Source organism: Phascolarctos cinereus, unplaced genomic scaffold, assembly GCF_003287225.1.
Source record: "Phascolarctos cinereus isolate Bilbo 61053 unplaced genomic scaffold, phaCin_HiC Scaffold_4;HRSCAF=312, whole genome shotgun sequence".
NCBI classification, from domain to species: Eukaryota; Metazoa; Chordata; class Mammalia; order Diprotodontia; family Phascolarctidae; genus Phascolarctos; species Phascolarctos cinereus.
Window position 1 is genome coordinate 531,052,371 of NW_027555847.1, and position 24,198 is coordinate 531,076,568.

Consider the following 24,198-nt stretch of genomic DNA (forward strand, 5'->3'; position numbering starts at 1 on the left):
TCTAATCCCCTCATTTTTCAGAGGTGCAACCTGAAGCCTGGAAAGGTTTTACAGGGAGTAAATGGCATAGCCAAAATTCTAACCCAGGCTCTCTGACTCCTGGTCCAGCCCTATTTGCAATGCACCATAATGCCTCTTTGTATACAAAAATATTTCTAATGTATACATGATAATTATCTGAGGCCCTCTAACATCCCATGCCTTGCAGTGGCAGGAAGGTGAGGCAGGGTTCAAGAGCGCTATTCTGACAGTGCAAACTTAGGCAGTTTCTCTGAATTTGGAAAGACTGAGAAGGTGTGGTGGAAAATAATCCCTAACTCTTCTTGTGTGTTTTTATAATTTTACCTTCATGAGAACAAATCACTCTCAATGAAAACGTCTACCTTCCAAAGGAAAGAAGGAAGAAAGGAAGGAAAGAAAGAAAAAAGGAAAGAAGTTGAGCAGGCAGGAAACAAATATTTATTAAGCATCTACTATGTGTCAGGCACTGTGCCAAGCACTTTAAAAATATTATCTATAATTTGATTATCTAATTTGATCCTCAAAAAACCCTGAAAGGTAAGTGCTATAATTAGCCCCATTTTACAGTTAGGAAAACTGAGGCAGATAGAAGTTAAGTGACTTGACCAGAATCACACTCACAGCTAGTAAATGTCTGAGGCTGGATTTGAACAAAGCTCTTTCTGATTCCAGTGTGCAGCACTTTGTCCACTATGTTACCAGTTATTTCTGGTGCTGCCAAAGGTGATAAATTTGAGATGCTGAGTGTCATTGAACATTATTAGTTCATAGAATCCTATTTCATTTGAGTATCACTCAAGGCTAGACCACACCAAGAAAGACTGGGGCTGGAAGTTGGTGTGCCTCAAAAACTTGGACAGATTTTTCTATTTGGTAGAAAGCACAATAGACATGCAGGGCAGAACTTTGGAAAGGAAGTGAATTTCTTTATATTTGTTGCATGTTTGATTTACCTTTGCAAGTTGAGCATTGGTAGAGGAAATTTTCTCACGGGAAGTTCTCTATACCAATGGAATCCCAAGTGCAGTTTTAAAAAAAATGTTGGCTATCATGTACATTACGTTAAGATATTATAGTGGAGAATAAGAGATGATGGGGAGGGGCCGATATAACAATTATCAGTAATAACACCAACTTCCATTTCTATGTAACTTTAAAGCTTATAAAACAATTTCTTTGTAACAGCCCTGTGAAGTAGGTAGTGAAAGTATTATTTATCTCCATTTTACAGATGAAGTAATGAACTCTAAGAGATTAAGTAACTTGGCTATCAATGTTTACATCAGCTTTAGGATTTGACAATGCCCAGCACATAGTAGGTGCTTAATAAATATTCACTGATCAATTTTTCTGGGCATCAAGTCCAGCCCAATTTTCAATGAAAAGCTTGAATGAGAATTGACTAATGAGGATTTTAGTCCTTGAATTAAAGAGAAATTGGATAAGAGATATCGTGAAAGATATGGAACTAAGTTCAATCTTTAATAACAATTCGGATATAAAGCTGAAGGAAATGAAGCTGTCAAAGGTAATTTCCCCAAACTACGTGATTGAAATTCAGGGAAGATAATATCCCTGGAGTGAAAAGATGTGTGAAATAATGATGGAAGGACATAGAAAAGTTCTTTTTTTTTCTTCCTTGTGTCAAATGGTGGCAAAATGCGGGGAGATACAGGACAAACTGGGTCAAGGGCCTCTAATGAGCTGCCTCAGAATGACTGGGTAGGATGTTATCTCTCATCTGTCAGAAGATGGGGGGTGAGGGCCATTGATTCCAAAGACTTGATTGGGACTTGCCATGGCTAGATATAATTTTGTTCAAGTACATGTGTGTTAGATGTTAATGTGAAAACAAAAACAAATGAAAAGATGCTACTACTCTGCAAGATTAGAGACTGTTATGGGTGGTTGTTTTCCGTGGCTCTGTCTTGCCTCTTCTCTATTTAATAGAGAATTACTTTACTGGAGAGATCATCAGCTCCCATGACTTCAAGTATCATCTCCATTCAGATGACTACCGAATCTATAGATCTAGCCATGGTCTTTCTCCTGAGCTCATCACATATATGCACTTTTTACTAGAAACTATCTGTGAGAATTAGCCAACAATTACTGCAAGGAATGTGCTTGATCCTGGATACTGGTAAGAAAGATGTTCTTTAAAGACAAGTGAACTAGATATTAAATGTGAATACAAAGACCCTGTGTGCATTTAAGTATTCAAATTTGCAAAATAAGCATCATCTGTAATGATTGAGAATTTGCTAGTTTGATTTTCATAGTTGGATTTGAATTCCCAAGATTGAAAATTGGTCCTTTACTATGACTACAAGCATACTAGCTATAATTGTATTTATATAATTTCTCGTGTACATCATCAGTACAATAACAACAAATCCAAAACAACGGACTTTGTTTTAGTATGTACTGTGTGTGTGTAGAGCATGATGGAAGGTACTAGGAAGATACAACATTTAAATTAGACATAATCCCTGACCTCAAGTAACTTATAGTCTCATGAACCCCAACATAGTTAAAATAATTAAAAGTTCTTTCAGTGTGTAATTTCCTTTAGAAATTTCAAAATGAATGTCCCAGTGACATCTTAAACTCACCATGTCCAAAACAGAAATACTTATTTTTCCCTCCAAACCCAATCCTTTCCCAAACTTCCTAATTTCCTTGGGAGGCACCACTATTCTTCCCATCTTTCTGGTATATAACATGGTGTTATATTCAACTCTTTACTGTCCTTCATCTCATATGTCCAATCAATTGCCAAATCTTGCCATTTCTGCCTTCTCAACACCTCTTACATGAGACCTTTTTTTGTTTTTGTTTTTGCTATAGTATGCTATGTGTTTTTTCTGTATACATATACCTGCATATATATATGCACTCATATACCTATATTCACATATATACATACCCACATATATGTGTGTGTGTACATACATTACACCCTTGTTTTATTGTCTCCCCTGTCAGAATGTGAGCTCCTTTGAGTGGGTATTAATTAATTGTATTTGTATCCTTAGCACCCAGAAAATAATGCTTGGCACATGACAGAAGCTTAATGAATACTTGTTAATTGATTTATAATTTATAATCGATCACTCCTTCAACATATTGGAGAAGAACTGAAATTTTATACTGCCTTCTTCAGTGGCAGAATATAAACTGGACAATGTGGAGTTCATTGCTTGATCCTTGAAGAGATGGCTCATATTGACTCTGCGCTTCCTGAGTCACTTTTGGGGATGACACTCACCAATATTGATTTTTTTAAAAGAAATGCTTGCTGTACTGCCCTGAACATTTCATCCTAAAAAGGTGATTTCTCTCTTCCTTTGAAAGTAGATAGAAAGTATTCAGTGGTTAAAAGCAAGCTTCTAACCCCACTGTGATTTCATGCCAGAAGGTGCTTCCTGCCTGATGATAGAAATGATTTCTTTGAGCTTTCTGCTGGCTGCTGACTGCTGTAAAGTGCCTGAGGCCAGAATGAGAGTTTTAGGAAGCTGCTTTCAACTCTGTGCTGTCATAGGGACCAGTTTCATTTTATACCTAAGCAAAGGACTATAAAAACTGAAGTTTTACAGTGGAGTGGTCTGAGGGAAAATACTGATGAAATAAATGACAGAATATACCACCTTTCCTTTGAATTATTTTTTACTTACCTTTAGAAGATAGCAAGAAGAATCCACCCCTTCTATTTGTATTTTAACAGAGCTGTTCAGAGATAAACTGTAACTATTATCATTGACTTTAATGCTCCTGGAAGCTCTGAGTATAGTTATTATGTAAGGTCTTACAAGATTTGTAAGTGATTGCAAAGCCGTCATCGCCAGGTTATGAGGCAACCAGAAGAGTGAATTGGGATCATAGAATCATAGATTTAGAACTAGAAGGAAATGCAGAGGTCATATACCTGAGCTGGAAACTTCTGTTGAGTTAGACTGCTATTAATAAAAGCCTTAGTGGAATTTTTTCTGAGACCTTAGACATTAAAAAAAAATCAGATTGTGTAATTATATTCAATTCATTTCCTAGCTAGCTAGGGGAAAATTACTTCAGTTCTTTAAGGATCCATGATTTCATCTTTGTGGGCATTTCCTTTTTGATTTGAGTAGTTGTGTCCAATACAGTTCATCTCCTGGTGATTCATTTTCTGTTGATGGGCTTCTCTGATCGTAAATCTCCTGGTCTATGGACAACAGATACAGATACCGCACCTGGGTATAGATGCAATGCCAACCTAGCTTACAGGGCCTATTAGGGGTTGTACCTCTCTGGCCTAGCCTTAGAGAAATCAGGGTCACCTCTACACCACGCAGAACCCATGAAGTCTAGGTTTAGTGAGGAAACTAATACAATGAAATGTGGTCCTTTTCCTTGTGCAGCCTGCCTAGTTAAAACCTAGGCATCTACGAATTTGACAGTTTTAGTACTAATGCTAATGTTCTTGCTATGGACCTACTTTAGAGGTGTTAGCATAAAAGGTAAAAGTTTATTTTGATGAAAATCTTAGAAGGGGGAAAAACATAATCCACTACTGTTCTGAGGGTCAAATTTCAGCCCAAATTTCAGGATGAGACTTTAAGTTTTTCCTGGCATGACTTTCAGTCATAGGTTATGGTAGAATTATGTATAATGAAACTGCAAGTGTGATTCTCATATATGGGATATATTAAGTAAAAACAGAAATATTCGTATTAAGTAGCATACACATATATAAGTGGAATTTTGCTTGCTTGTCATATTCCTTGATTTTATAAGGGGACCTTACCATACAAGTTCCTTTCCCTAAAGATGTATGTGTATGTACATAGATAAATAAAGCATTTATTAAGTGTTTTCTGTGAGGTAGGGAATGGAACAAGTATTTATTATGTACCTACTATGTGCAAGGAGCTATGCTAAGCCTTTTACAAATATCTCATTTGATCCTCACAACTCTGTGAGGTAGGTGTTATTATTACTCCCATTTTACAAGTAAGGAAACTGAGGCACAGAGAAGTTAAATGACTTGCCCAGGGTTCACACAGCTAGGAAGTAGCTGAGGCCAGATTTGAACCCAGGTTTTCCTGACTACAGGCACAATGCTTGATCCACTTTGTCACTGAGATGCTTAACTGGTAGGCACTGTGCTAAGCACTGGAGATAAAAATATGAACAAGAATAGTATTCCCTGTCACCAAGCCTGTTGTTGTTTGTCCTTTGTTCTCGAAGAGCACCATGGCATCAGGGAGGTGATGCCATGACATGCGAGTGAATTAGATTTAAGTGAAGGAGGGCTGTGCAAAATCACGAGCCTCACTTTCTGCTCTAGAGCCATGTGGGTCCAGTGGCCAGATATGGATCAGGGCAACTGGAGATGGACCAGGATGCAGTGGGGGACCTTGCCCTTTTCAAGCTAAGGTCTTTAACAGGTCACAGTTTGATTGAGGCAAGGCCCATTCAGTGATTAACGTTTAACTAGAAATGGGGAAGAGGATAGCATCTTTACCTAAAATTTAAAAAAAATCCGTCAGGGAGGAAAAGACCCTCAGAGTTTCTGGCCAAAATAGAAACAGTTGCTATTTACATTCATTCTGAGCCAATCTGGGCACAAACAATGACCAAGTAGGGCTTGGCCTAGTCTGCCAATCAATGAGAGCCTGCATGATTTGGGTTTTTTTTTAAAAAAGAAAAGCTTCAGAGATTAAAATAAAATTTACATTCCCTTTGGGTGGAGAACCCCTCAGGTAAGGGGTAAGGGTGTGATACTGTATGTGGACTGAGGGAAGGGAAAAGGAGAGAGGGAGAGAGACACACACACGGAGACAGAGACAAAGAAAGAATCAAGACATGAAGACATGCAAGTCAAGACATTACTCTGTGATGTCATTGGTCCTTTTCAAAAATGAAGGACAAACAACAATGACCCAGTCAAGAGAGTCTCAAATATAAGGTGTTGAGCAGGTGCTTATCTGCACTGATAGAAAATCATAGAATCATAGGTTCAGAGCTGGAAGGGACCTTAAATGACACCTAGTCCAACCCCTTCATTTTGTAAATGAGGGAACTGAAGCCTAGAGAGACACACAATTAGTAAGTTACAGAGGCAGGATTTGAACCCAGGTTTTCTGATGCCAAGTCCAGTTCTTCTCTACATTCTTTTAAAATCACAGATATGAGGAAAAAAAACCTTCGCTAATCCTAATATACTTAATCAGTATGCACTCTACTCTTAAATGGGTCATACAGTTAGACTTATCTGAGATATAAAATAATAATTACAATAATAAAAAATTATTTATTATTATTACATAATGCATTGTTTGTGTATATCTATGATTTAACTTGTCAAAGCACTCAGTCTACTATTTTATTTTCTTCTAACAGTAGCCATGTGAGACAACCAGTAGCACCCTTCATGGGTTTTTAATTGAAACCAGAGATAGTTCTGGAGATGAGGAATCACTAGGAACAGTTGAACAGTTATGAGAATTGAGCTTGGATTATGGTGAGATCTGGCTGTTCGAGACTATTATAGCTTGAGTTTATTCTCTCAACAAAAATCCCCTGTAGTCTATATCCAGGATTAAAGTATATTGACAGTGTCTCTTCAATTTATACTTCGTGATCCCTTATCAGATATTCCCTATATGATATGACCAGGAAAGAAGACTTGTGAATTCAAATTTAAAAAAAAAAGTATTTTGGGAAACAGAATAGCAAGATACTGACAAGAAATTAAGTTAAATAGCAAGTGTTCCTAGCCCCAGGATGGCTACTTTTCATGCCCCCAAGTGAGAATGTCAGTTATCTCCCCATTCCATCTGTCTTGCATTTTCAACATAGCAGGAGAAAGGATTTAACTAGGTTAATTTACAACACTGGTGCTGGAAATGATGTTGATTAAGCACTTCCCCTTCATTCTCAGCCCAAAATGGTATAGAGAATGCTATTTGCCATGGATACTGGCCCCTATGGCCCTAAGCTCCAGCTGCAGTCAGAGTCTAGACAACATTCAAGAGTACAGAAATACCACACCACATGGTCTTTCTCCACGTGGTTACAACTTCTATCTCTATACCACACTCTTCTTGCTCTGTGTTTTGTCAAACATGTAACTGACCTCAGCAAGATTTAAATGATGCTGCCATTTTTCTTAGTCTCTGTCCTCTCCTCTTTTTAGCCTTGCCATACTGGTTTTTCTAGTAAAAATTAACCATCTCTCTAGCTCCCAATTGCAACCTTAATTTTCAAATCTCCTGTGTTACAGAGCTTATTTTTATCCTTCTTGGAGATACAATCCAGAGACTTTCTCACAGTGAGGGAGGTTCTCTGGACTGCAAGGTATTATAGGAACATTGAGACCTCTATGGAGAAACCTTGCTTGGTGTATTTAATAACAGCTTATTGGTACACGATCCAAACATTTAGTAGAAATTTTGTAGCATCTTTTAAATTCTTTTCCTGTGCTGTAATTATTTTAGATTAGAGGCTCCTCCTTAAGCCACTCTGGTTAACTCCTCTTTCTCCATTTTGTTTCCTTTTAAAACATTTTTTACAGTACTCACAACTGTAACCTCAACCTGAACCGCCAATGAGTACTGTATCTGACAGTCTTTTCATTTATGCCTCCAACTAGAATAGATGGTATTTAGATTCTGCCTAGATAGAAACCAATTTGCCCAGATAGCATTCTCAGGTTTCATTAGAAATTCATTAGCAAAATTGTGAAAGTCACCTTATTCTAGTAAGTTCATTTTTATCACCATTGTATTCTTTAAAGACGTCAAAAGCATTCATAGACTCATGTAACACCACTCCTTTTGTTATGCATCTGGTTAGTGCTCATTCCAGTTATTCCTTAAAACTTTGAAGTAGATGCTATTTTACCATGGGAATAAGTCATACCTTTATCTTGGCATGTAAGGTCCTCCACCTTTAAACTCCATTTCCAGCCCTGTTTTGTTACACACTTTCATTTGCTTTATATTCCAACCAAATTAGTCTACTATCTGTTTCCAGAAGGCGGCATAACATCTTGTGTTTCTTTATACATCCACACAGGCCACCTCTTAGGCTTTGAACTATTTCCTCCTAACCTTTCTTCAGAATCCTTCCCTGCCTTAAAGGATCAGATGTCATACCTTCCTTAAAGCCTTCTCTGATTTCCCCAGCTGGAAGTGTCCTATCCCATCTTAAATTTTACCAAAGCCCAGAATTTATTGAGGCTGGAGATGAATGCTAAGAAACACAGGAAAGATTTGTTTGTTTTAAATTATCATGGACACAGAGGAAGATTGAAAAAGGGAAAGGATCATATGATCATAAACTTAGAGTTGGAAGGGATCTTAAAGGTCATCTAGTCCAAATCCAATTTGATAGGATTGCTACTCAAGGTGGATGGAATATGAATAAGGGATTTTCTTCTATTTTCTCTTCTAAAGAGAATGATCTTTGGATTTAGAAGGACAGAGCAAAAATGGTTAACAGGGAGTTGAAACTCAACATAAGTGAAGAGAAAGTAAGTACTTGATTGCACTCAATGAGAATCACAAGGATCAGATCTTAAGGTTCTGAAAAACTTGGCAGATGTGATTATCAGTGGCTATTGTTGATGTGTCAACTATTTGGGGAAAGGCAGTGAAATCATAGGACTGGAAAAAGGACAACATTCTGCTTTTCAAAAGAGGGAAGAGAGTAGTGTGTGAATTATTGGCAAACAACATTAATTCCACAAAAGATTCTAGAAAAAATGTTAAAAGGATATTTTTGTAATGATTTAGAAAGAAAGCAGTAATCACTGAGAAACAACAGGTTCAAGATTAGGTTATGACTATATATGTTTTTTGGACAAGGCAACTAGATTGGGAGATCAGAGGAATGTTATAGACACAGTATACTTATATAAATTTAGCAAAACATTTAACAAACCTTTTGTGCTTTTTTTAGAGACAAGATGAATAACTGTGGGTGAGATGATAACACATTTAGGTGGATTCAAATCTGATTGAATGACCATACTCAAAAAATAGTTATTAATGGGTCACTGGTGACTTAGAAGAGGGGTCTTCAGTGGAGTACCACAGGGATTTACCCTTGGCCCTATGCTGTTCAATATTTTTAGTAATGACTTAGATCAAGGTAAGTTTGGAGGGGCAGCTAGGTGGTGCAGTGGATAGAGCACTGGCCCTGGAGCCAGGAGGACCTGAGTTCAAATCTAGCCTCAGATGCATAACACTTACTAGCTGTGTGACCCTGGGCAAGTCACTTAACCCCATTGCCTAGCAAGAACAAACAAACAAAAAACCCCAACAAAATAAAAACAAGGTAAAATTGCAATAGATAACAAATTTGGAGATTACTTGTTTCTGGAAAAAAAAAAACTAATATATTGAATGACAGAATTAGGATCCAAAAAACTATCAAGCACCTAGAAGAATAGGACACATAATTGTCTTTTCTTCTTTCACACAAATGCTTTTTTTTTTAACTTTTGTCTCTCATCTCATGTGGTAACCCCAAATTTGGGAGCGAGTCTCTTTATTGAGGCCTGTGAAACCCCCAAATAGAATTTTCCTTAACAAACTGAGGTTTTTTCAGAATGTTTGTTAAGCTCTTCTCAGAATGACTACTGACAATTGTCAAAATATCTTTTAACTGTCCATTCTCAAGATGTTAGTTAAGGAGCTAGTTCTCAGAATGTCAGCTAACTATTTCTATGATAATCTTAAAGGTACAGGGTCAGTATCCAAAGTCTCTGTAATCCTAGGTCTTGGTAACCCAGTGATATCTATTTATGCGTATAGATACATCTATCTATCTATCTATCTATCTATCTATCTATCTATCTATCTATCTATCTATCTAATCTATCATCTACCTATCTATCTGTCTGTCTGTCATCTATCTGTCATCTATCTGTCTATCATCTATCTATCTATCTATCTATCTATCTATCTATCTATCTATCTATCTATCTATCTATATCTATCCGTCTGTCTATTTATCCATCCATTTTGTTGCTGTTGCTTCAGTTATGTCCAACTCTTTGTGATCCTATTTAGAGTTTTATGGGCAGAGATACTAGAGTGGTTTGTCATTTCCTTCTCCAGCTCATTTCATGGATGAGGAACTGAGGCAAACAGAATTAAGTGATTTGCATCGGGTCACATAGCTAGAAAGTGTCTGAGGCAGGATTTCAACTCAGGAAGATGAGTCTTCCTGACTTCAATCCCAGTACTCTATCTACTGTGCTACCTAGCTGCCCATATACATATACACATGTACACACACACACACACACACACACACACACACACACACACACACATACACATGCAGAGAAAGAGAGAAAGAGACAAAGACAGAGAGAATATATGCTTCTATATCCATGTATTATCTCCCTAACAGAATATAAATTTTTTGAGGGAAGGGACCATTTGTCTTTTTATCCATAGCAATAGTGGCTACCTACATAGTAGGTGCTTAGTAAATAATGGAAACTAAAGTTTTAATAAAGAAAAATGTAAATTATACACTTCAGATAATCAGTTTCAAAGATACTGGAGTAGAGAGTAGTGACTTGATAGCAGTTGCTATGAAAAAAAGGTCTAGGGATGTTGAAGTAGAGTATAAGGTCAAAACGAGTTAACAGTATGACTCAAACAGCCAAAAACCTCATAGTATTCTGGGTGACTTTAAAAGAGGCAGTATCCAGATCTTGTGGTTATTGTTTCACTGTATTCCGAGCTTATTAGATCACATTTAGAGAACTGTGTTCAATTTTGGGTGCCACATTTTAAGGAGGCCACTGACAAATGAGATAGTGGTGAGAATTGGGATGGAATAGAAGACTTTGCCATAGGAAGATCAGTTGAAACACCTGACAGTATTTAGCCTGGAGAAAACAAGATATGAAAACATGGTAGCTACCTTCAAGTACTGCGGGGATTGTCATTCAGAGAGTAGGCTTGTTCTGGTTGGTCCTAGAAAGAAACAGAAGAAACTGTTGTAGGAGTTTTACAGAGGCAAAGTTAGGCTTGCTATGAGGAAAAACTTCCTAATAATTTCAACTGTACAGAATCTGAATGGGCTGCCTCAAGAGGTAGCAGACTCCTTCTTGCTTTTTACTTGTTAGGAGGGATGCTGTGGAAGGTTAGGATTAGAGAAGATGACTTCTAAAGTTCTTTTCCAATCTGGAATTCTGTGATTCCTAGAGCATTTTGGTTTTCTTCATTGCCTCCAAATGCTTGCTTGTAGTTTGGCTACATTTCTGTTGGATTCCACTCATCCACACTCCAACCAACTCCTGAGGAGAATGTAAACTCCTAGAAAACAACAGGTACTTTGCAACTTTTAACTCTGTAGTAAGTACCACTTAGACGCTTATGTACAATAGGCAATTATTTGTAGTTCTATATACTCATTCATTTAATATTTGGAGAAAGTGTTAAAATTGGAATACTTCAATTTAAATCAAAGCCCAGCATTTCATTTACATATATGCATATACATGTACATATATCTCTATCTGTATAACTTTGTGAACAAAAAATGGCAGAGTTGAAATGCAAGTGAGGAAAAGCTAAGTAAGTAACATAATGTTTTAATCACCAGAGCTACATGAACTACATCCTAAGACTCCTAAATAAATGGCAGATGTGATGTTTATACATACATAGTATATCCTAAAAGTCAATGCAATTTTAAGCTTTTAATAACAGAAAATGGAACAGACTTTGAGACCCACTGTGTATGTGTGTATGCGTGCATATTTGTGTATTTCTTTTGAAATTATTTGAAATATTTGAAAATATTTTTTTGAAAAAGTATCCAGCTTTAAAAAAATATATGTCTTTTTCCCCAACCCTCAACAATCCCAAAAAAAGTATTATTATTATTAGGCCCAGTACTGGAAGGAATTACAAGAGAGTCTTAAGTAATAATCAGACAGTCTGATTCAGACTATAGGAAAAAAAAAGCACCATCTGGGGAGGTCCTTTCACAGAAATCCAACTCTGATGTCATCGGGGTGTGGCAAAACTCGAAATTTTAGGAGATGATGCCAACACAATGCAAGCTCTGACAAGTATCCCCAAATTGGGAAGAATTTAAGTGGATGGTCTGTTTGCTTGTTGTCAGAGGAACAGCCCAAATCAATATATAGAGAGAGGCTCATTACCAGGGGGTTGGCCAATCCAATTCAGTTTAATTCAACAAGAATTTGTTAAGTGACTGCTTTGCTAGCCACTGGAGTTACAGAGAAGAAAAGGAAAAGCAATTCTTTCTGTAAAGGAACAAAAATCTACTGGGAAGGGAGGGTACATCATTCTCAAAGAAAAGTAAATGTGACAGGATAAAGAAAAGTAAATACAAGAATATTTTAGGAGAGAAAAAATGATCACAAAGTGAGGGAATCAAGAAAAAACTTCTATTTATTTTATCAGAGAAACCAAGAAATATACAAAAACACAAAATAGCCCTCAGTTCTGTACAGTCTGCTTCTGCAGTGATGATTGGAATGTGTCTCAAAAGAAGGCAGAGTTTTAAGGCTTTCACCATTCTTAGTAGGTGGAGAGTACAATGGATAGAGCACTAGGCTTAGAGCAGGCCTGCACACCCTGTGGCCTGCCAAAGGATTTTGGGGTGGCCCCAAAAAAATGTAGAGGAAGACATCCTCTATGTTTTTCTGCAAGCCACCTCATGTCAGGAAGACATGAATTCAAATCCAGCCTCAGACACTAGCTCTGTGATCCTGGGCAAGTCACTTGACCTCTGTTTGCCTCAGTTTCCTCATCTGTAAGATGGAGATAATGATAGCACTTGCTTCTCAGGGTTGTTGTAAAGATTAATGAGATAATGATTATAAAGTGTTTAGCTCAAAGCCTGACACAAAGTAAGCACTAGTTTTCAAGAAAGTATTGATTTGCATTGGTAGAAGGAGTTTCCTCATCCTGAAGTTCCCTTTGCCAATGAAATAGGGTTCCATCCCTGTCTCCATACTGTTAATGTGCAATCTTTGTCAAATGGGTTGAGGTACCACTGAATGATCATATTGAACATATACATATTGATTTTTTTCCTATAAACAAAACCAAAAGACAGGAGCTAAATGGAAAGAAAGATGACACATAGACAGAGGACAGAAATGGACTTTATAGCTCATTTGGTACAATCTCCTCATTTTATAAAGATTTGCTCAATATTATTCAAGTAGTAAGGAGCTGAGCTGCACCCACATCTCTGACTCCAAGCATACTGTATATGGAGTCAAAGAAACTGGGTTCAAATCCTGACTTTGTCATTTGGCATAGTATGAGACCCCCAGCAAATCATTTAACCTTGTTTTTTTGTTTTGTTTTGTTTGTTTTTGTTTTTTTGTGAGGTAATTGGGGTTAAATGACTTGCCCAGGGTCACACAGCTAGTAAGTGCCAAGTGTCTAAAGCCAGATTTGAACTCGGTCCTCCTGACTCTAAGACCAGAGCTCTATTCACTACGCTATCTAGCTGCCCTGGGTCTTAGTTTTCTAATCTAATATGAAAGGGTTAGACTAGAGGTCCTCTAAGGTCCTTTCTCATTCTAATACTAAATCAGCTATTTTTTAAAAAAGCAATTGGGGTTAAGTGACTTGCCCAGCGTCCCACAGCTAGAAAGGGTCAAGTGTTCAGTCTGAGGCCAGACTTGAACTCAGGTCCTCCTGACTTCAGGGCCAGTGCTCTATCCACTGTGCCACCTGGCTGCCCTTTAAATCAGCTATTTTTACCACCACATTTCACTACCTCTCACCTCACAGATTTGTTTTTTATCTTTCAGAAAGCCAAATAAAGGGGTTGGCAGAATTACTCTCAATGGATGCTCAAGGACAACAAAAAAACTTTATTTGAAGGGACTGTGTCATTTCATCTTGTAGTTCTAAAATCACCATAAATGTATCTACAGCTTATGTTATAACATTTCTTTCAGAAGATGAAGAATAGGAGGAATTCTATGAAGGAATCTCTAAGATTCTCCAAACTAGGTCAACTTTCAAAAACATTTAATGATTTAGATACAAAGATGGGCACAGAGGACAATGACAGAAACTATGTTGGGAAATATAGTTTGGAAATTAGGAAAAGAAAGAGGCTAAAGACTTTCTGAATACTCAGAAGTTTTGCATCTGTGTATTATGAATATCTTCTTCAAGAGTGTCCTAACGTACTATATGTGGTGAGCACGTCATTACATCAAAAAAAGTGAAAAGGTCTGTCTGGACAGGAAACAAGTAACTAGAGATATAGCAGTCATTTCAGCTGTCTGGGCTACTTAGATAAAGGACTACTAGAGGAAAGACATAGTAAAATCCAAATGAGAAAGGAAGATGATACACCACGTGCAGTTATGTCTTCAATTGAATGGTTTAATTAAACAAGCAATTAGCTCTGAAACATGGGAAATGGACAAAAATAGACTGGCTGCATCACTCTTTTACAGAATTTTAACCAATGCAAAGTATATACTATACCTTCATTGGATACATGATTTCATTGATAGAGGGGATAAAGACGTGATCTGAACCTTCAGTAGTTCAGCTTATAACCCATCTATACTCATCGTAGGTGATTCTTGTACAGGTCCTTCCATAAGCCCTCCATAGAGAATCTATCCAATGTGCTGAAAGTCTTCCTCTACGTAACAGTCTTTAAAATAATGCAGAAGTACTAGTGAAGCACTAAGACCTTTGCTCTTGCTACATGGTTGACCTACTTCCTTTCCTTAGTATAGCTTCCTTGAATGATATATTTTATGCCATATTTTTACATTGAAGGCATCACTAGTAATATGATGCTGTCTATACATGCCTACCATTGCTTTTTGGGTTGCTCACTATGTTGAATCTTTGGAGATTATGATGTTCCATGATTTATTGCCATATAGCATTACATAAGGAAATGATAAAAAAATGTTTTTTGGGGTGGTATATGTCTAAATATGGTAGCAGCATGAAATAATTGTGAGTGCTGTACAGTTTCACACATATAGCCCAGCTTGTTCTCCTTTTTCTATTCAAATCTGGGCTTAAATCACTGTCTGTTTGTACTGTGTCTGTTTAAGATATATTTACTGGTTGAATAATGTAGTGCAGTACCTATCCAAATGCGTGATATAATTTGGACAATAAGCATTTCTTATCCATTTGATTTTTCCTTCATAGGAAGAAGTGTATAATAGCTTAGAAATTCTTTGAACCTGAAGACATTTGATGTCCTTTCTAGGTAGGGAGAAATGGCAGACAAGAGCAACACCAGATTAGAGTTAAAGCTCATTTGCAAAGCATTTTATGGAGGAGGATGACAGAAGTTTTTGAGTCGTTTCACTGAACAATACTGGGAAAAGTAGTTGCAGACAAAAAGAAATATAGAGAGCCAGCTAAGTTATAATATTCAGGGGGTATTTGTAGACAAAATTGGAAAGAAGGCAAAAAGAAGAAATGAAATGTTTCAAGAGTGATATATTCTCATCAACAATGATTAGATCTTGGCTCTTTTACTCCCTGCCTGTGGGATGTTGGACAATCCATTTAATTTCTCTTGGTCCTAGTTTCTTCCTCTGTAGTCTAGATGGTCAATGAGGTCCCACCCAGCTTTAGACCTATGGATTTTTTGTTTTTCCTTGTTTGTTTGTCTTTTACAGTATCCCCTACTTGATCACTCTCTTCCAAACCACTGACACTGATGAGTTAGATCCCAAGAGGGAGGCTGACAACTAACTCACTTAAAGTTCTAGGGGGAAATCTTGAGGGGCTGGGTTTTCTATTACATTTGCTCATGAGTCTCTATTAAGTGTGTTTCCATTGATTATCAGCCAGAGTTAATTAGCGTTTAGAAAGAAATGTATACTGTGTTATGGTAAAAACAATTGGTAAAAAAAAGTGTTGTTTTTTTTACCCTGAAAGCCTCAGGAATACTTTCCAGCACATATACATAGAGTCCAGGAAAAGAATGGGCTCAAATTTAGAATGTGATGGTAGTAAGCCACATGCGTAGAGAATATTTGCATCCAGAGGAAAAGCTCCAAAATCTATGTACAGGAAAGCTTTTTTGAGTCCATAGTCATCATTCTTTTCTTGTTTAAGGGGTGAGCACCTAGAAGCTGCTTCTTTCCTCAGGTGGCCATCTTTCTGTATCTGTGTTTGTGTTTGTCCTTTGTGTATCTCCAGCACTGGATGCATTGCTTCTCATTGATTGTCTTTCCAACAACATCATCAATTTAGGGGAATGGTTAACTGTCCTTTTGGACTACACTTATCAATTTCCTCTGATGGGGTGATGGGACATAGACCCCTAAAAGGAAAAGACCATGTCTTTGCCCTGAACTTTCCTACACTGGCATTTCATTTGAGGCGTCTGGCCCAACATGGCCCACCTAGATACTCAATAATCCTTTTAACTGCCCTCTCACTGGGGCTTTCTGACCACTTAACTCCTTTCATTATCTGTACCTGACCCACCCCAGGCCATTTATACTCCTTAATCCCATCTAGAGCCTTCTTCTAGGTTGCCCCTGGGCCACCCCAAAGCTATTTACCATTCTTTAATCCCATCCAGATCTTCTGTCTTTTCTTGTATATAAGTACCAATCTTACCCCCATTAAACTGCTTAGATTCACTTAGAATCTAACCAGCTCCTATTAGTGATACAATAGCAGAATTACTAGGAATTTTACCCACCATACTGGTGTTGTAATAAAACCTGCTACTTTCACTGAAAGAAGACTTGGTCAAATTCTTTTGAGGAATATTTGCCCTGTACCCTTACATTTTGGGGTTCCCAGCACCCCAAACTGCAACATATTTGGTGGCCCTATATGGGGAATTGCCTGACCTCCTCAAGCCCTTCTCCAGTAAAGACTAGAAGGTATTTAAGCTCCCTCTCTATCCCTTTCTCCTCTGCAGTTAGGGTCTTTCCAAGCACCTAGGAAGGCTTGGAGGTACTTTTTGGGCCTGATGCTCTAGGCTCCATTTAGTCCAGATGGTTATGATATGAGGCTAGTCTTGGACGTAGGCACGCTTTCCACTGTATAGAGGAGCCTATCTGGAGGCATATGCCCAATTCTCTTGATTCTCTGGGATGTTAGGGAACTGGGAAAACCACAGGTGGCTTTTTGGTTTCCTGAAGTTCATTCCCTCTACACCCTGGGATTCTCTTTATGGAGGGACTCTCAGTTCCTATGCCTGTGCCTGCCAGATTCCCCTTCTCTTCCAGCCTCATGGCCACCCAGATCCTCAGCCTGGAATCCAGACTCAGTGGGACTTCCCCAAGATTTGCCCCTAGCTTATCTTTCACAGAATTAGAAAAAGCTCGGTCTTCAAGACTTTGAAAAGCAAAGCTTTGTGCCTGGCCTTGATACAATCTAGAGAACCGATCTGGCAAATTCATAAATTCTTAAGATTCTTCTTCTTGCAGTCCCATCTCTGACCAGGCTAAGACTACAGTGAAAAGTTAGAAAAGTTAAAAACATTTTAGCAGATTCTGGAGATTTTGAGATTGATCATTAAGGAGTTTTGAAAAACCTTACAATCCAGGGGCAGCTAGGTGGCGCAGTATATAGAGCACTGGCCCTGAAGTCAGGAGGACCTGAGTTCAAATCCGACCTCAGACTAAACATTTGACACTTACAAGCTGTGTGACCGTGGGCAAGTCACTTAACCCTAATTGCCTAAAGAAAAAGAAAAAAAAAGAAACATATTTGGGCAGCTAGGTGGTGCAGTGGATAGAGCACCAGCCCTGAAGTCAGGAGTACCTGAGTTCAAATCTGGCCTCAGACCAAACACTTGACACTTACTAGCTGTGTGACCCTGGGCAAGTCATTTAACCCCAACTGCCTAAAAAACAAAACCAAAAACAAAACAAAACAAAAAAAGAAAAATCTTACAATCCCTGTACTCCCTTTCCTCCACTCCCTTCCCCTGAGTCAAGAGGGAATTCTCAGTTCTGGGACTGCAAATAGCCTGGTGTTTTCCGGTTAACCCCTCCCATGCCTGATCAGATTAAGAGAAGAGAGTGTTGGAGAATGGTAGGGAATTTGAGTCACTCTCCCCCACCTGGCAAAGGAAGGAGGGAAAAAGGACAGCAGCTACAACAGGGCCCCACTGGCAATAGCCCTGGCCCCTGGGCACCCTGTAGACTGCCTAGAAAGCCTGAAAATATCATCCAGGTTCAGCACATCCTACCTCCCCCCACTCCTGTCCAGCAGCTGTTGGTAAAAATGAGATGGGTCAAGGCAGTACGAGGTAAGAAGCCAGCCAGCCTCTGTACTTGATAAGCCCACTCTTAAAAGTTGTAGTTTTAACACATTAATGATGAAATGCTGATTTTCTGTGTAAAGTAATTTGGAAACGTATTTAACAAGATTGAAGTCACCTGATTGCTAATAGGTTTGTTTCAAGTTTTAGATTGGTAAACTTGTATCAGTTATGTCAAACAAGTTTTCATAACTTGGATGTTATTAGAGTATGAAACAAGAGAAACTAAAGACAGTGGAAAAAATTGTTTCCCTGTTAACCCTGTCTTACAATGTTTCATAACTGCTATTTAGAAAATTGGCTATTTTTATCTTGGCCTATAGTTAAAAGGAAATTGCAGCTAAAACAATTTGGCTATCACTTATAAAAATTGTAAGATTGTTGGTTATTGTTTTAATGCTGAAACCTAAAACTAATAACTGATTATTGTGTGTCTGTAGGGCAGGGGTGGGAGAGTGAGAGGTGGGGGGGGATGAAGGTGAAAGCCTTATCCAGATTGGTTCTGTTCATTCAGAGCAGTCCTCAGGGTTAGTCAAAAGGCATAGCCCACAACAACTCTAAGGGTAGATGGGGTGGATAGGAAGCCCTTTCTCTGGGTTCCCTGTCTACCCCTCTTATTTTGTAAAACTTGCCAAAGAGCTTGTTGGAGTTATGGAGTTCCTAAACAATGAACTTGGCTTTCTGAGAATTTGCAAGTATATAGAAATGTTCTCTAATGATTGGCTTTTACACAAGGACAAGTTTAAATTTGAGATAAAAGTCCTGGTAAAATTTTCATCAAGCTTCTTGAAGTGAAAGTCCTCGGGACTATAACTGATTTTGAGTTGTGTGATGGATCATAATAATCCATCCATAATCAATAGTCAATAATCTACCATCTGAAAGAAATGCTACACTGAAAGGAGAATGTGATACAGGTGGAGGTCTGCAGCTGAAAAAGCTGAGAGGAAATTTTAGCCTCTGTCTAAAATGAGATCCTCCTGGCTCAGTTTTCCCATTGTGTTCTTTTGAGAAGAAATGTTACCCATCTACCTATTACTGAGTCTGGCTATGAAGTGGAATTGACAAATAATGTTCCTGCTTTGTCCTTTTATAGCAAATTTCTATAATCAGAGCAAATGATCAGTAAAAGATATAAGAGCACAATACAAGTATGTGAGATCTTGCTGTTTTGACCTGAAAGTGTAGTCATTTCATATCCCAAACAATTGGGTAAATTAGTACTTGGGCTTTTCATCTGCCTGCCTGCCTGCAGATGTGACTGAAATTTAATCAGAAACATCTTCAGTTTGCTTTGGGGAAGAGAGTTTCAGTGCAATCAAATTTCTTAGAGGGAGGTAACCTATAGAAAAATGGATATTTGGCCTAGTCATTACTTAAGTATCCTCCCAAGTCTTTTATTATAATTGGAGTAAAAGTCAAGTGTCTGGCAAATTTATTTGTATAACTATTGAACCCAGGGGTGGAAAACTTGTACCTGCAAAAGTGTTGTTACTTCCAGATAGCATCTGATTCTCCAAAAGGAATTGGAATCAGAGTGGAAACTTGTGGGAAAGTAACAAGATCAGGTAATCCTATGTGTCAAATGTGAATTATTCTGATAGCGCTCTTGTTTTCTTTTTTTTTCTTTCCCACATTCTGACGTCACTTTTAATTCTCCTTATATTTGGGCCCTACATATTGAATTTGCTTGTCAGATTTGTGTCTTCTAGACTACAGGCCATTCACCTATAGTTGGCAGCAAACAGTGGGTATCAGCACATGTCCACCCATCATTCCCTGAATGCATCTGATGCTCCTATGTTCTGGTTCCAGCCAACCTCCTCCCTGGCACCCCCTTGAGGCAGTGACAGCTCTATAGCCCTTGCCAGCAAGGAAGTAGTTTCAGAAGCCAGGACCTTCTGCCCCTTACTCTAAAAGATTTTGGGTTCCATTTATTTGAAGGGGGAATAATGGGATGATGGGACCTGGACCCCTAAAAGGAAAAGACCATGTCTTTGCCCTGAACACTGACGTTTCACCTGATGCATCTGGCCCATCACAGCCCACCTAGACACTCAATAATCCTTTTACTGCCCTTTCACTGGGGCTCTCTGACCACTTAACATTGTCTGCACCTGGCTCACCCCAGGTCATTTTCTACTCTTTAATCCTATCTAAATCCTTTCTCTGTCTTTTCTTGTATATAAGTTCCAATCTTACCCTCAATTAAATTGCTCAGTTTCACTTAGAATCTAGCCAGCTTCTATTGGTGATAAGATAGCAGATTTACAAATATACCTCACTACTCTGACTGAAAGAAGGCTTCAGTGGTCTAAAGACTCACCTGTATCCTTACATTTTGGTTCTGAAGGCGATTGACATTTCCAATAAAGACTAGGTAGACAATGGCTCCCACGAAAGCTCCTAATGTTGGGGCAACCACAGGGACCCACCACCAGTTGTCGCGTGCTCTGAAGACTTCATTGCCCCAGCCTGCAATGCTCGTGAAGATCCTTGGGGGCAGGTCCCTGGCCGGGTTGATGGCGTAACCTGTGTTCATGCCCAGTGACAGTCCTATTGTGATTATGGCGACACCTATGACCAAAGCGTGGGTCCCTTTCAGAGCTGGGCTGTTCTTTTTGTCAGTGATGACCAACAGGCATAGCTGGAGTATTGCAGTTAAGACTAACTCATCTATGAATCCCCTCCACAGTGACATGTGAGGGGCAGGGTAAGTAGCAAAGATACCTGCAGTTGCCCGGGGTCCAGTTACTGTGAGATTCCCATTTGTGTACTGCATGAGTGCCCCATAGTAGAGGCCATATATGGTAGCTGCTGCTAAGAAGGATCCAAAGCACTGTCCCATTGTGTAGACAGGAAGCTTCTTCCAGGGTGTCTGACCCAGGACACAGCTTGTAAAGGTAATAGCACTGTTCATGTGGGCACCAGAGATGCTCCCAGCCACGTGGATTCCCATAGTAACACCAAAGCCAAATCCCAAGTTGATGGTGAGGTATGTCCCATAATTATTTCCCCCCAAAACCTTCTGGGCCACGGACCCTAAACCAAACACCATCATGACATATGTACTCATGAATTCAGCCAAAAATTCTCGCATTATGTCTCTCTGCCAAGCTTCTTGTATGCGCTGTATCACATCACTAGATGTTTGTAGTCTTCTTGTGAGATAGTTTCTGGGCCAAGTGTATGTTTTTCTAGCAGTGGATGCCATGGTATAACTACTTCCACTCCCGTAGCCCTAGGTCCGCTGCCAGCTCAGTTCCAGTCTCTCACTTCTGTGTTCTCAGCTTGCACAGAGAGGAACTCTGAAGTTGTAGCTGGTACACCCAGAATTGGATCTTCCATAGAGAGGGCTCTCCCTGGTATGCCTTGGCCTATGGCGCTTAGGCTGAGGAAGCCAGAGTAGGTTTGGTCCTTCGTGTCTCCTGTCCCCTTTCTATATTTGCCCAAGGTCCAGTGCCTCTTAGACACAAAGAGAAGGGAAGCCCGGTCCTAGCTTCCTCTCTGAGGGAGAGGTCAGCAGAATAGAGGTATTAATAACTGCTCATGAGACACATTAAAAAACCAGGCAGCCAAAATAACATGGCTCCAGGACCTAGCTCTAGCTGTTCCACTTTATTCCCAAAGAGGGAATCCAGGTAATGTGAAAAAAAAATACCAAGGGAAACAGTTTCCCTTACCTCCCTTTGTGAGGTCAGTATCATAGCCCTGTGCTTAGGCTGAGGTCATAAAATCACAGCATTTGAGCCACCAGGGACCTTAGAGGTAACTCCATCGCACACAGAAACAAAAATACCCTTTACAGATGTCTCTTCAGCCTGTTTGAAGAAGACCTTCAGACAGAAGAAACCTATCATTCCCTGAGACAGCCCATTTCACTTCTGGATAGCTCTAAGTACTAGCTCTGATTATTTGGGGGCAGCTAGGTGGTGTAGTGGATAATTTCCAGCCTAGGATCAGAAGACTCATCTCCCTGAATTCAAATCTGGCCTCAGACACTTAGTAGCTGTGTGACCCTGGGCAAATTACTTAACCCTATTCACCTTGGTTTCTTTGTAAAATGAGCTGGAGAAGGAAATGGCAAACTTTGCTGGCAATATCTTTGCTGAGAAAACCCAAAATGAGATCACAAAGAGTTGGATGTGACCAAGGTTATACAGATAGTGCACAACAGAGACAGGAACACTGGAACCCAGATCTTCTGGTTCTGCTGTGGTGTGCTACTTAGTCTACATTTCAAACCCCCTTGACATTATTTCTTCTTCACCCCTCCTTTGCTCCAGTCTCTGGTGAAATGAACATGGCTTTGTCCTGAACTTTACCACACTGGCATTTCATCTGAGACTTTTGGCCCTTCACAGCCTACCTAGACACTCAATAATCCTTTTAACTGTCCTTTCACTGGGGCTCTCTGACCACTTAATTTAACACTGTCCGCACCTGGCCCAGCTGGGCCATTTCCCATTCCTTAATCCCATCTAGACCCCCTTCTGTGTTGCACCTGGACGTCCCAGGCTATTTATCACTCTTTAATCCCATCCAGATCTTCTCACAGGCTTTTCTTGTATATAAGTACCAGTCTTACCCCCATTAAGTTGCTCAGATTCATTTAGAATCTAGTTGGCTTCATAACAAATAAACCTCATTACTCTGTCTGAAAGAAGACTTGAGTGGTTGAATTCTTTTGAGGCAGACCTCCCTGTACCCTATATTTTAGGGTTCCGAGCACTCCAAATGGCAACACCCTCACCTCCCTTTTCTTTGGTACAGGCACAAGGGTATACTTTCCCTAGGAGATCCTGAGCCTGGAAGCTCCTGAAGATTGACTACTTCATTGTTGAAATAAGTGTTTCCAAACTGGATTTTTAAATTATACACAGGGCTATAGGTATGGCTGATTCTTTCAGGCAATCAAAAAATATTTCCTGTTAGGCATTTTTATTTTCATTCAAACTTAACTCTTCCAAAACTGATTCTTTGACTCAACTGAGAAGTCTGGGCCTTCTGTATTTAATTGTGGGGTGGAAGTGGACATCCACTCTTAACATTCTCTTCTTAGTTAAATATTTGCTCACCTGTGCTCTTTTTGCCAAAGTCCAAAGCCCTAAAACCTTAGATAAATTTCTATTGCCTTGGGGAGGTCCAGCATTAATTATCCTTTATGAATTTCTTCCCTAGTGCCTTGTGTTAAGGGGCTTCAGGAAAAGTCTCTGGGGTACAGTTAATGAACCATTAAGAACTTTTTCTTTACTTTAAAATAAATGGTGATATAATGTAATAAAAATATGTTTAAAAATATCCTTATAGGTTATTGTCTTTTTTGTACTTTTTGTACTGTACTTTTGTACTTCCAAAAATCCTTTCCCAATCTATAAATAATAAAGAAAAGAAAAAGTAAAATGAAATCATGTTTTCCTTACAGCAGTAAAAATCTAGTTGTCTTTGAGCTTCCAGAACATGTGGGGCTCTTCCCACAGAAATATATTCAATTGGAATTCTCTCTTCCAGCCTTCAGGCAAATAGATTTGGCTTGATTATTTGTGAAGTAATACTAATTTCTTGGCACTGGGGAATTTGTGTGAGTGTGTAGACTCTCCCTCTCCTTTGTGGAGTCCCTCTGTTCTAGGCTCGTTTGAGTATTAAGTGCTATAACAAACCAACACTGGGTCTAGGGGAGACTAGGAACACTTTCTGTCCTCTTCCCACAAAGAGGTTCCTCTACTCTGGACCCAGACATACAAGCTAGGTTTAATAACAGAAAATTTCTCTGGGTCCATGAAGTATAGGGCACCCATTTTTACTCCAGGGTTCAGTAAATAACATCTGAAAACCAACTGGAGGTCCAAAATCATCCCTCAGTGGGACAAATGGACTAACTTTAAAGAGAAAATA

At 39.0% G+C, this 24,198-nt stretch overlaps 1 protein-coding gene across 2 annotated transcripts in view; it reads right to left on the reverse strand.

The window, feature by feature from the left end:
- Nucleotides 1-21,950, reverse strand: part of LOC110207889 (aquaporin-7-like) — a 47,984-nt gene extending 26,034 nt beyond the window's left edge. Inside the window, exons 1-2 of one of the 2 annotated variants that reach the window (XM_020985644.2) lie at nt 20,642-21,950; nt 10,951-11,003 (exon numbers count right to left, since the gene is read on the reverse strand). In XM_020985644.2, coding sequence (XP_020841303.1) covers nt 10,953-11,003; nt 20,642-21,517 — 927 coding nt within the window. In that variant the 5' untranslated portion in view covers nt 21,518-21,950 and the 3' untranslated portion in view covers nt 10,951-10,952. Of the gene's footprint in view, nt 1-10,950; nt 11,004-20,629 lie in introns of both variants that reach the window. The other variant, XM_020985641.2, reaches the window with a different exon arrangement.
- Nucleotides 21,951-24,198: the final 2,248 nt, after the last annotated feature.